Source organism: Chenopodium quinoa, unplaced genomic scaffold (genome assembly GCF_001683475.1).
Source record: "Chenopodium quinoa cultivar QQ74 unplaced genomic scaffold, ASM168347v1, whole genome shotgun sequence".
NCBI lineage: Eukaryota > Viridiplantae > Streptophyta > Magnoliopsida > Caryophyllales > Amaranthaceae > Chenopodium > Chenopodium quinoa.
In genome coordinates, this window is record NW_018744991.1 from 4015677 (window position 1) to 4028365 (window position 12689).

Below are 12689 nucleotides of genomic sequence, written 5' to 3' on the forward strand. Positions count from 1 at the left end.
ATTAATTATCATGATTATTTATTATGTTGCTTGACACATATTATATATTGTTATTGCTTGATCACCTTTTATTGCAGGTTAAAGGGAATTGGTATTTGCAATCACGCTTAATAAGATAATTAATAATCTTGTTAGGGCTAATTTGATTATAATTCAAGTGATCACCAATAATAGTTTATTTGTGCATTAAATTCAACCAACATAGATTAAACAGGTTTAGGGTTAATTCTATTGATTGTATGTTAGTCAGAAAGCGCACATGAATACGATCAGAATAAAGTAGAGGCCTATTATTAGGGCAGGTTCAATCTCTTTTAGGTTGGATTTGTACCTTCATCCCCGGACCCTTATTTGGTTCATGACCTTATGGAGTTGGCGATCTCTTGGATCGTTAAGGGGTGTAACCTTCACCTCGTGAACGGTTTACAAGTTCCTTAAAAACTTGTTGGCGACTCTTTTGCTCTATCTTCTTCCCTTTTTGACGCCACCGTATTTTAGTGTATGATCACAGTGGGGTTCGAGCTAGTGGGATTTTTAAGGATTGAAATTATTCCCTACAGTTACCAAGGATAATTAAAAGTTGCACCCTTTACCATTGAGAAAAAAAAAATAATATGTGATTACTAGTGAGAATTTCCCAAAAAGTAATGTTTGATTTATTAAAATGAAAATTGCCAAAAGTAGTCATTCATAGTATTCGCTTTGCCCATTACAATCTTTATTATAATCTTAAAGTACTACTAATTTGTTAATTGACATCCAATTTTACTTTTCGGCCAAAATTTTTTGACCATTTAATTCTTACAACAGTTTAAATAATATAAAAGTATGTATTACAAAGTATGAGCCTTATTAGCTCCTTTATTATAACGAAAAAATATTATAGGAAAATTTGTGAGGAATAACCTCAAAGATAGGCAATTTTGCAAACATTTATCCGTTTTCTTTTTAATTGTGAACAACTACCCCTAATATGTTTAAAGTTTGTCTAACACTACCCATTAATGGATTCCGTTCAATTGAGCTGTTTGTAGGGCCCACACTTACGGTTTACCACCCAATTAACTCTTTTGCCATTTATTTAAAGTCTTATTATTTTTTCCCCCCGAAACTCATCAAACATTCAAAAGTTGAGCAATTATTCACCAAATCAAGTAATGTTTTAAGCTATTGTTGTAACCGTGGCCTATTTAATTGTTCAGGGTTTTTAATTAACTTCAATTAATAATTAGGGATTTAATTTAGGATTTATGGATTCAATTCAGTTTGAGAATTTAAATGTCTAAGGTTTAGGGTTTGAATTGAATTAGGAAAATTGTTTTTTTTTTTTTTTGGGGGGGGGGGGGGGAGGATTTAGGGTTTGAATTCAGTTTTAATTTATAAATAGGAAGAGAAAGACAACGCATTAGAGGAAAGAAAAGGGTTTTTGTTGAAAAGAGGGAAAAAAATTCCTTATCTAAGATTCATTTAGATTAAATAAAAATGGTGAAAGATAAAAGAGAAGAAAAAATGGAGGATAAATTATTGAAAGAGAACAGAGATAATTAAGAAGAGAATAAATAGGGTGACAAAATGTAGGTATGAGCCCTACAAACGACTCAATTGAATAAAATCCGTTAATAAGTAGTGCTATATAAACTTAAGACATCTTAGGGGTAGTTGTTCACAAATTTTTTTTAAAAAAGGATAATTATTCAAAAAACTACATCTTTGGAGTAGTTCTTAACAAAATTTCCTATAGGCACTTCCTTATTTGATCTAGCTGGTTTGAATAATTGTCATTTGCTTGCGAGCATGCGACGAGGAATACACCATTCTATTTATGTATTCTACTTTCTTTTAAACCGAGAATGAATAGGAGGATGACGAACAAATAAATTCTGGCAAGCATATTAACGAGTTATAAAGGACACTAGGTACCTTTAACAATATAAAAGTAAATGGGGAAGGAAAATAAAGCAATTAGGATTAACAACACAAACTGAATTACCTATTCAAGTAATTCGAGATTGATACATGATTAGTGGAGAAACTAGGTTAAAACCCATGCAAATGCACGGTTGTTGAATAATTATGATAATAAATATAATTATATAAAAATTAATGAATCGATTCATTAAGTATTAAAGTGCATGAAATATAATAAAACAATTTAAACATGTGAGAGAAAATATTTATAGTTATAATGTGCAAGTTGATATTTTAGGAAGTTTATTTTAGAATTTATATAAAAAAGTCATAATCTAAATGCAATCTTTATTTTTATATAATAACAATTTTTTTAGAAAGTAATTTTGGCGGAATTTTTTTTAATAATATGTTGCCAAGTGTTCCTTCAGATTCGCTTTTAGTAGTATGTAATTGATATGAGTAAGGTGGCATAACTCTCCTTAAAAAAAGAGGCGACGACGCGTTCACCAAGCTGTGAAGCAAGATACAGAACTGAAAAGGAATCCAGCAGTTGGAGTATTAGTATTGACTATTGAGTATTCTTTCTCACCCTTTATATGTTTCCAGTATTTTCTAGCACGCTAAAGAAAGAGAAAGAGAAAGAGAAAAAACATCAAGTGCTGAAAAATGGTGGGAGAAGTTGACGTCCATAGTTCCAATCTCTTTCCACCCATCATTTTGTTGCTCTTGCTGCTTGCTTCTGCCTCTGCTACAGGTCTACCACTCTACCCTTTTCCCTATTCTTAATTATTCTTAGTGTAATTATTCCTAAATAATTACTTGTTGATTTTACAGAAACCCTTTCAGATCAACTCCACCCTCGCCTTTCTATAGCACGCACTCTTCTTCAAGCTCAGCAAGGTATATTGGTAAATTATTAGAATGATATTCTGGATATATCATATACTTGTATCGATAATGGAGTACGAAAACCCTTGGATGCAGGCTGCCCAATCAATTTTGAGAACTTGAACTACACAATCATAACCAGCAGATGTAAAGGCCCCAAATACCCACCCAACATCTGCTGTGAAGCTTTCAAGGATTTCGCATGCCCTTATACTCATCAACTCAACGACCAAACCAATAACTGCGCCACTACCTTGTTCAGCTACATCAACCTCAACGGCCACTATCCTCCTGGCCTTTTTGCCAATGAGTGTCGTGATAGCAAGCGAGGTCTCGAGTGCAGTCCATCTCAGTCCTCCCCTCATCATGATGCTCCCGCTCCCTCTGCTGCCGCTATGCCAACCATTTTTCACCACTGGATCTATGTTCTCTCTCTTTTATTTTTGTACCACTTATTCATTTCTTGATTCTTTCAACTTTTGCTTCAAATTTCTCGACTTTACTTTTGTGTTAGAGTTATTGAAAAACATGCACTTCTTTGGCAATTTGCAGTTGTCTGTAATCATGCACGCATGTAACCCACTGGTTCATTTATATAAATTTCTTTATCTTACTCTTGCTATACATTTCCAATTCATCCAGATAAGCATACAAAAGCCAATCTTCTTACATAGTACAACCATTTACTTCGTATACTATATACACTTATACTTTTATACACACTAGTATGGAGCAAGTACTTTATTTCGAATTCAGACCACTGAAAAAGTTGAGATCAATGAACCCTGCAACTTTCCGTATGTACAGCCTGGTTGCTGTGAACGATTACAGACTGTCATACTCGAGAAAATATAAGGCATTGTAACTTCCCAACAATTTATCATGCCATCATCATGAACCTAAACGGTTCCTTCGATACTTATACTTCAACTGCCTTTTGGTCATGCACCATGCTCCTGGGAAGGTGCTCAACTACCAAAAAAAAAGTCCATCTGTTATAAGAATCTATGAGATCTGGAGAGCTCAGGTTTAATTTTAATACTAGCACTACAGGTCTACAGTCTTAACAGGAGAAGGAAAAAGGAAAAAAAAAAAACATTCAAAAAGAAATAAAATTCTGGAATGTGTCAAAATACAATGGTAACTTACATTGCTTATCAGCCTGGCACCATGCCAGGCAGAATCAACGCCATGAGGAGGAGGAATTACATTAATTCCATTTGTCAAGTACAGAGGAAGAAGCTCGTGCAATTCTTTCTTTAGCCTTTCTGAAATAAACAAGTTATAGTTAGAAAAAACCAAGTGTATATAAGCATTTACAGAGACACACAAATGCACAATTCACAGTAAAGAAAACTCAAACCAGCTAATCCAGGTAAGCAAGCAGTTCCACCACATAACACCACTGTCTTGAACCAATTGTCATCACCCATCAGTTCTGCAGCATGGCAATGTTCCATACAGAGTGCAACTGCCTGGTGCAGTCCCATTGCACGTCTGCGACATAGCTCAAAGCAGTATTATAAAACAGGAAAAAAAAAATTGGCAGATGAGAAGGACAAACAAATAAAATGAAATTTAGGACCATCTTGAACAGGAAGCGCAAGTAAAAATGCACAATGAACATATATAATCAATAGAGTATATTGTATACTGTATATAAGTTTAAGCTGATAGTTAAAGCCTATGCTTGATTTATATACTCTAGAAATGACAGCCCATTGGGATAGAAGTGTGAATAGCATGGGTCTCACCATTCCCGGCGTTATATATTTCACTAGAAAAAGGGTGGATAAGATTTGACCTGTGACCTTTTTGTCACGCTATCTCTTGATGCCATGTTAGAGGAGCAAATCAACTAAAAACTTAAGCCGATAGTTAAGCCCCATGATTGGTTCAACTTGCCTAGTGTCAAACTACCATCAAAGCATATTTAAAGCACATTTCTACATAGATAGAAGGTTTAATTGTATTTTAGTTTATCCCATGGTTTCAAACCTTGGTTGAATGGGATAATGGGAGTACGGCATGATATTGTGCCTTGGATGATCCACTTCTCAAGGTGAGGCACTCATGAGAACCTTGAGAACCTTGGATTTTCTATGTGACTGAGAATCGTAACAGCCAGGCACAGTACATTTCTCAAGATTGTGTTGCCTAATAGGAATATCCACATATAAAGGTCAATTTTTATGTGTAAATGAATTTATGTTTTGAATTATTGAAACATAAGTATGACTTAGGTAAATGAGAGTTGTAGGTTGGTGACATCTTAATTTTGGTGTTAAAAAAAAAAAAAAAAACCTTGCAATTATGTAGTGTGCATATTTTTTTTAGGATGCCCACCCGGTTCACCGGAGCTTAACTCCGATTACATCCGGATCCGACTCGGGTAGCACACCTGACTTATGGTGGGTGAGTCTCCCAACAAGAGTTTCTGCATACGGCGAGGCTCGAACCCGAGACATCTCTTAAGCGACATCAAGTTGCTTACCACTTGAGCCAACTCTTGTTGGTATGTAGTGTGCATATATCTCAATAATAAGTGCCTGATTCACAATGAGTTTGTTCAATAATTTATTGAAGTGATAATGTACTGGACTAAATGCATATCTGCAGCTGCAAAGGGCCATGTAAATTGATTTGCTTTGATGATGGCAAAGTGCTGCCCTTGTGTGGATACTATTCTAACAAGAACTTGGTGAGTCAATCCGCCTACACATCATGCTTCAAATGCTATATTGGGACGTACTTCATGTATGCTTATCCTATAACAAACAATAGAGCAAGACTACAAATGTGAAATGTCTTGCAACTCTTTAAATTGTTGATAAATCAATTAAAAAAGGATAGCTCCCACATCCATCTACAATTAATATTACACTCACTTTTTGAAGCAATGATGGTGAAGAAACACTTACACTCCAGCAAGACGTGGTTGGAATAAGATCTCTCCTGTTTGAAAACGCTCTTTAGACAGTGCAAAAACACCCTCTCTTGGTACTTTATAAGACCGTAGTGTATCTTTAGAAAGTTCCGCTTCATAATCAAGAGCCACATAACAAAGATTCTGTAAGAGACAACTATCATGAGATCACCAAAAATCTCTTGCAATATAGACAACTCTACAAGAATAATAATGCTACAGTAAGACAGTAACCAATGAGGGGAAAACAAAATCATATTCCAGGATAAGAAACAGACATTCATATATTATGTGACACATACATGGAGGAGCATAAGATCCATGGAAAAGTTTGGCTAAAGAGTCTCTTCACCCCCCCCCCCCTCCCCAAAATTTTTGGAGAGCAAACTATTAACTAATCAACATGCTACAATAGAGACGAACATAAAAAAAAATCCAGAACAAATAGAGCTACAGATTTTTATCAGTGGAGCTCCATAAAACACTATGATAGACCATTTTCTACTATCACTATTCAGCGTGAACACACAACTAATTAAAAAGATTCCTGGATTTTTGCAAGATTACTTTTATCCTTCAGTGAAGCATTTAGACAGAATCTTAGTTTTAAAAGGCGGAAAGTGCACCAAGGCGCAAATGGTCCTTGCAGCCTAGGTGCGAGGCGCAAGGCGAAGGCGCGCGCCTTTTGTATGCAAGGCGCATGCATTTATATATTTATTTAAATTATTTTTTACTTTGATAGTACTTAATACCAATTAAAAAGATTCATAATAAATTAAATAATGATATATTTATAGCTAAGGTACTCTGAATTTGGAAAAATGTCCATCATTCTTCAATTTATAACTTAAATCTTAGTTATTTTCCTTGAGGCGCAAAGGCGCGCCTTACCAAAGGCACTTTGAGGCGCACGCCTTCCATAGGTGACTGAGCCTCGCCTAGCTAAAGCCCATTTCCCAGAGAACCTGGGAGTGAGGCGCGCTTTTTAAAACCAAGGACAGAATTCATCTTTTTTTTTTTATTTTTTTTTTACTACAACAGAATTCATCATTTAGACCTTTAATTCCCATGTTTTCATGGCTTATGGAGAGATTTTTTTTGCTCCTAAAGAGACTTGCACTTTCTAGAAATAAGTGGGATGGGAAGAACAAATTATGATGTATAATACTATAAACATTACCTCCTTAAGTTCACGAACAGTGTACAAAGACTTGAAATAAATGTTCTGCTGCTGCATCTGCTCTCTAAGAAATCCCGTAAGCTTTAATGCCCCCATGCCAACAACTTCAACTCCCACTTTGCGCATTATTTTTCCATGAAGAACTGTAAAAGAAAAAAATCATGGAACTTTGCATTAGCAGAGATGGTTAAGCGATCTAGTTTTACAGAGTAGCTTAATAAAAAAATTAATAAATCACCAAGGATTGGATCCAAGAGAGAAATAATTGAATGGAAGACAGGATATAGCATACAAATCTTGTAGCAAAAAGATAATATGATCCCTGGTAGATTTCAATCAGGATCATGGAATTGTTTACATGACATTATAATGACACTTTGGAGGACCGAGTCCATTATTGTACCACCATTACAAACTACATATTCAACATCAAAGGAAAAAGTAAATTTGGATGGCGAGCAATAAGAAACTATGCTGAATGATGACATGTCAAAATTCAGTAGCAATATACTTTCACATTCTAGTAATATTGCAATAAGGATGAAATTACACATCTCAAAACATATTTTAAATGTTAAATATCTATATAATTATATAAGAGTAAAAACAAGAACCCACATAACTATTTTCTTAGCGAATGTGCATATTTTTTGTACAAAATGTGCATAAATTTTCGTTTCAGGTCAAAATTCAAATTTGCACATTTAGAAAATTATATATGCACATTAATGCTTCTCATCCTTTTCATTTAGAAACTTCTCATTGGATCCCAAGCTTAGATACATGTAGCCAAAAGTACACCTAAGATAAGCTCCCAAGGCTGAACACAGAAGGTAAACAAAGATAATGTCTTGACTCTAAGTTCCTCATGACACAAACACATTGCCCCTAAAAATTGTTCACCATTCACTGCTTATCCTGCGCAAAATCTGAACACCTTTGGAACAGTAGCCAAATGGCCCAAACCTAGCACCATTAATCATGCAACCCACGAATCTCCTCCAACCAAACATACCCCTATAATTTAATAGAAATGCCTTTATATCACTTATGTCCCATAGGCCATTATGAGATCCCAGGCAACAACATTTTCAAAATTTATGTCTCGCAACCTCAATAGTCCCAAAATATCCTCGAGAGCAAAAAAGGTAGCTCTATAAAAGGGGCTCCTCTATTTCACCTAGGGCAGTTGTAGAACTACTATCCTCTATTGTCTTTCCAAATTGAAATTGAACATGAATTGTCACTCGGTGAATTGCTTCTTCTTCATTGGATAGAGATGAATAATGCATCCAGACCGAGTTTGGGGAGTCAAAAAAAAAAAAAAAAGTTACATGGACTTGCTTAAAAAATGAGAAGGGGAAAAAAGTTTTAAGAGCTCATGTATAGGTATTCTACGGATATCTGGCCCACCAACTACCAAGACATAAGAGCTAAAATTTTAGAACACCATGATTGTATTTGTGTCATATGTATAGAGTTTGGATGCTTGTGATTTTATATTCCTTTGGTGCATGTCACTGGTCATCGGTGCAAGACAATAATGAGAGTAGGCTGGGCGATCACAATTGTCAACTTATTTACAGCAACCTGATCACAAGACACATGGTGCTCAAGGTCAAGCCAAGGGGACATACAAATCAGCCAGATGTTAAACCATAATCATGACTTTAGGAGTTTAAGATTCTTAAGCGCAGGTCATGTTACGGTTGGTGCTTTGCTAGAAGAGCTCAAAAGATGCACATCACTGTGTGTTCCTTTTCTTAAACCTGTGCACTAGAAGACTGCACAACTCGATAATAAAAGCAGTATTAAGATATCTTAATTCTTCAAGAATAAAAAAATTCAAAGAGTTCTAAGGAGGGTATACATCTGTAATAGCCTATGTCCAATGAGAATAGCTAGGGAGTTACACTAAATCTTGAAAGCCAGTTCAATCCCATAATACCCAAACGAAAAGGTACAGTATAAACAGCACATATAAACTAGATTACAGTGAGCAATAGCACAGGCATGATGCAACATTAGAAGACAGCATATTATACTTGGCACAACTGATGTTTGATGGAAACCAATGTTAACCACAATTCCTGAAGTTCTCCTTGCAGCATATAATGCTAGAGTAGCCTGCATAAATTAGAAAATATAATCATTTTGTACACTCATAAGTCAAAATAAAAGAGTACTTTCTAAGATAAAATGACAAGTGCCTAGATAATTCCACATATAAACCAGTATAGGAATAAAAAGAAGACAAACATATAGCAGTCAATACAATGCATAAACCCCCTCCTCCCCCCCCCCCCTCTCTTTCTCTCTCCCAGCATGCATTAATGCATAATACCCTGCATGCGCACACATCCATGTACACAAAGAAGAAGCCATATGAGAGGAAGTATAATTCCTAGTGTAAGGAACCCATTGATTTCTTAATCTTCGTATTTCAATTTCTATTTTCCTTCCGCCCCTGTCAAGAGGAATAATGTTATATCTAAGAAAGATTAGATCCTTGTAAGCTGGTTCCATGATTTGGTAAGAAGGAAACAAGCTATATGTGGATAAGACCATATTACCAATTTACCATGAAGTCCTTTGCAAACTTGGAAATTTCCTCTCAAATTTATTAGTGTTAGTGATCCCATTCATCAACAAACATATTTGCATGATCTAATAAAAATTCTGCCTATAAAGTAACAATAAGGAACAATGAATTTTTTTTTAAAAAAAAAAAAAGAAAAGAAAAAGAAAAAAAAAAGAGCTTACCTGATTTATTGCACAAACAGAAGGCACATTCATATCAAAAAGTGCTGAATATATTGCTCCTTTAAGTTGCCTTCTTGATGCTTTAGCAGATTCTGTGTCTGCATATGACAGGAAAATATAGTCAGAAAGGTTAATAGGAATTAATGAATTTAGTTATTTTTTTTCATTATTCTTATAGACTAAAAAGACTGTTTGTATAAACCATTTTACCTTTATGTAGCAATTAATTATTTTAGTCGTGTAATTCTACAAAAGCTATCTCATTCAAAGCTCTGGAGAATATCATTACAGCTTTACAGGAACCAATGTAATGTCTAAAATTGTTTGTTATTTGTACTACTACAAGCAGATTAAAGGAGATTCTGAAACTTAGCAGACAAGAAATGAAATGAATTACCATCATAATGACAGATAGGGATTGAAACAACAATGGGTTGAGCAGTAGATTTTACTTGCATCCTGTTATGTAACAAAGAAACAAACAAAAAAAAAAAAAAAAAAAAAAAAGCCATCCTACTGTAAGCATTTAAGCATAAAAGAATAAAGACAGGGGAAGTTGTGCAGTGTGAGATTCTGAGATAGTATATGTGCAAAAACAGATGGTGAAAGAAGAGAAGAACCTGCTATAAATGGTGGCATAAAAATGACGAAGTCGAGAGTACATTGGGGCTTCTATATTTCCAAATTCCTGCATAGAAATGGAAATTAGTTATTTAGTTGAGCAATAAAAAAGAGAGAGAAGGGGGGAGGAAGGATGATGACCAAGAAGGTGGCAGATCTCCCAGATGGCCGCGGATACTTGCTCCAACCGAACTTGCAGTAGCCAGAGCCACCTGAAATCGAATATACATCATAAATTGATTTTTGTGAACTCAAAGGGAGAGGGTTACTATAGTTAGCCATACCGTCAACAATAACAGCACCGGGCACTTTAGCCCGCTGCCCATAGAGATGCATCAGAGAGACAGGAACAGAGACAGACAGCTGGCGCGGCAAATGAGTTTCAGAGAAGAAAATGGAGTCCAAATCCCATAAATTATTAGGGTTTGTTTGGAAGAAATTTATCCAAAGACGATTGTCAGAAATCACAATTCGTCTCCAGCTTCTGCAAACCACACAAAGCTTGCCGGCATCTTCTGGCCCTAATTTTCTCAGGATTATTCCGAGCACGTCTTCGGGTAAAACATCCAAGCTGCCTATGCCTGTTGTTACTCTTGTTGCTGAATTTCGATTGCTGCTGCTATTACCAGGCACTATTGATTCCCACACCTTTCTCAGCAACATATCTGATGACAATTCTACTCACCATTTTTTAACACTACTATACTCATTTTTGTGGAGGGATGATGATGATGATGATGATGTGGATGCAGCTCTATCAGAATTTTTTATTTATTACGACTACTAACTCCGTTTTATATTATTTACAACGATTTGACATCAAGCAGAGAGGAAAAATAACTGATCGTTGTAAATAATATAGAACGAAGGTAGTACTAGTATTTACCAACAACTCCATCAACCTCCTCTCTCTTTCTTGGGGTTTCTAACTCTCTATACTATTCCATCATTATTCCAAACCATGTTAAGCAATCTTCAATGGTAATTTCCCCATTCTTAATCCTTATTATCATAATCTCGAGTTAAGTAAAAATTTAGGGTCTAATCTTTCAAACTTTTGGACCTCCCACTTTTTTTTTCCTAGATCCAAACTCAATTTGGTCAGTTAAGAACCAAAATGACCCAAAATCTTTAAACCGAATATTTTTTCAACTCGAAAAATAGAGAAAAAAAAATTTATAGGTGTAGAGTGAACCCCATAACGATGATTGATAAACAACATAACCCCGTTAATAGCAACATAGTGGCAAGGTCCCCTTAGAGCATCTCCAATGGTTTAATTATAAGGACTTGCTTGTAATTTAAATAAAGTTCCTAGCTACATGCTTACCATTGGAAAACAAAAAAATTGAGCAACATACAAGCAATTGTAGCCCAACCAAGCTACATGCTTGATTGAAAAAGAGACAAATACCCACTCATATTGTAACATGTGTATAATTATCTATTATTTTTTAAAATTTTATTTTTTGCAAACTACAATATGTTGTGACTTACCATTGAAACAATTTGTTGCTTAAAAAGTGTTCTAGCTTAGAAATTGATGTGAAAAAGCAAACTACAATATGTTGTGGCTTACCATTAAAAAGTGTTGTAGCATATCATTCAAATACAGTTGAGCTTATTTGGCGAAAAAAGCCTGAAAAATTCTTGTTAAAAAACTATGTTTCCACTAGGTACAAAAGGCCATAACTTTGCCTTGGGTATATCTTGGTTATCTATGTTCTTGCAATGAAAATACTATCTAGCCTTCTGTACATCCCTCCCACTTGATCAGAACACGTTATTCAAATTACATTCAGGAAACAAAAATATACAAGAAATCATACCAAAGTCACGTATGTGTGACCATATACTACATATACAAGGGCACCCTCACCCCCCCCCCCCCCCCCTCTCTCTCTCTCTCCTCCCTCTCCATCACCGAAAGCATGCACACCTAATGGGTGCAGACAAAGATAAATGAGCCTCAAATTAAGCAATCCAAATACGAATATTTCCTACGACGACTATACACTAACAGGCTTCCATATGTGCGATCCCACACTCCAATGAAAAGAGACTCGGTGTCTGGACTAAATGAAATGCCAGATATTTCACCAAAGAAATCAACTTCTTGCTCCTCTTCATAATTATTCTTCACGTCAAATACATGTACAAAATCTGCCGGCTCTGCCATAGCCATGAAGCAGCCATCTGATGAGTAGCGGATGGACCGGATAGCTCCCAGATTGCCCCTGAGAACAGACACAGATTTTGACAAGTTTCGGACATCCCAAATTCGGCAGGTCTTATCCTGGTTTCCGGTAGCAAAAGTGACACTGTCAGGGTTCCATGCTGATGCAAACGAGTAATCCAAGTGTCCAGTCAAAAGTGTAATAGTCTGCAAAGATCAAAATC

The 12689-nt window shown here is 35.6% G+C and overlaps 3 protein-coding genes across 5 annotated transcripts in view; 1 reads left to right on the forward strand and 2 right to left on the reverse strand.

Annotated features, from left to right (window-relative positions):
• Positions 1-2439: 2439 nt before the first annotated feature.
• On the forward strand, positions 2440-3423 carry LOC110707081 (GPI-anchored protein LLG1-like). Its single transcript, XM_021885117.1, has 3 exons — positions 2440-2665; positions 2746-2811; positions 2896-3423. Exons 1-3 carry the CDS (start codon positions 2578-2580, stop codon positions 3264-3266), a joined length of 525 nt encoding a protein of 174 aa, XP_021740809.1. The 5' UTR covers positions 2440-2577; the 3' UTR covers positions 3267-3423.
• Positions 3386-11048, reverse strand: LOC110707080 (actin-related protein 8-like). Of its 2 annotated transcripts, none has more exons than XM_021885116.1 (11): positions 10574-11048; positions 10431-10501; positions 10289-10356; positions 10066-10127; positions 9669-9760; positions 8951-9032; positions 6906-7048; positions 5721-5869; positions 4163-4296; positions 3949-4067; positions 3386-3771 (listed from the first exon to the last, which is right to left on the reverse strand). In XM_021885116.1, exons 1-11 carry the CDS (start codon positions 10950-10952, stop codon positions 3691-3693), a joined length of 1380 nt encoding a protein of 459 aa, XP_021740808.1. In that variant the 5' UTR covers positions 10953-11048; the 3' UTR covers positions 3386-3690. The 2 variants fall into 2 exon arrangements, with proteins under 2 accessions (XP_021740808.1, XP_021740807.1); XM_021885115.1 differs by having other exon boundaries at positions 9669-9766; positions 10574-11047.
• A 787-nt stretch (positions 11049-11835) lies between these two features.
• The window catches only part of LOC110707082 (uncharacterized WD repeat-containing protein C2A9.03-like), a 29046-nt gene continuing 28192 nt past the window's right edge, over positions 11836-12689 (reverse strand). For both annotated transcript variants that reach the window (XM_021885119.1, XM_021885118.1), the window contains exon 10: positions 11836-12672. In XM_021885119.1, coding sequence (XP_021740811.1) covers positions 12259-12672 — 414 coding nt within the window. In that variant the 3' untranslated portion in view covers positions 11836-12258. The remainder of the gene's footprint in view (positions 12673-12689) is intronic.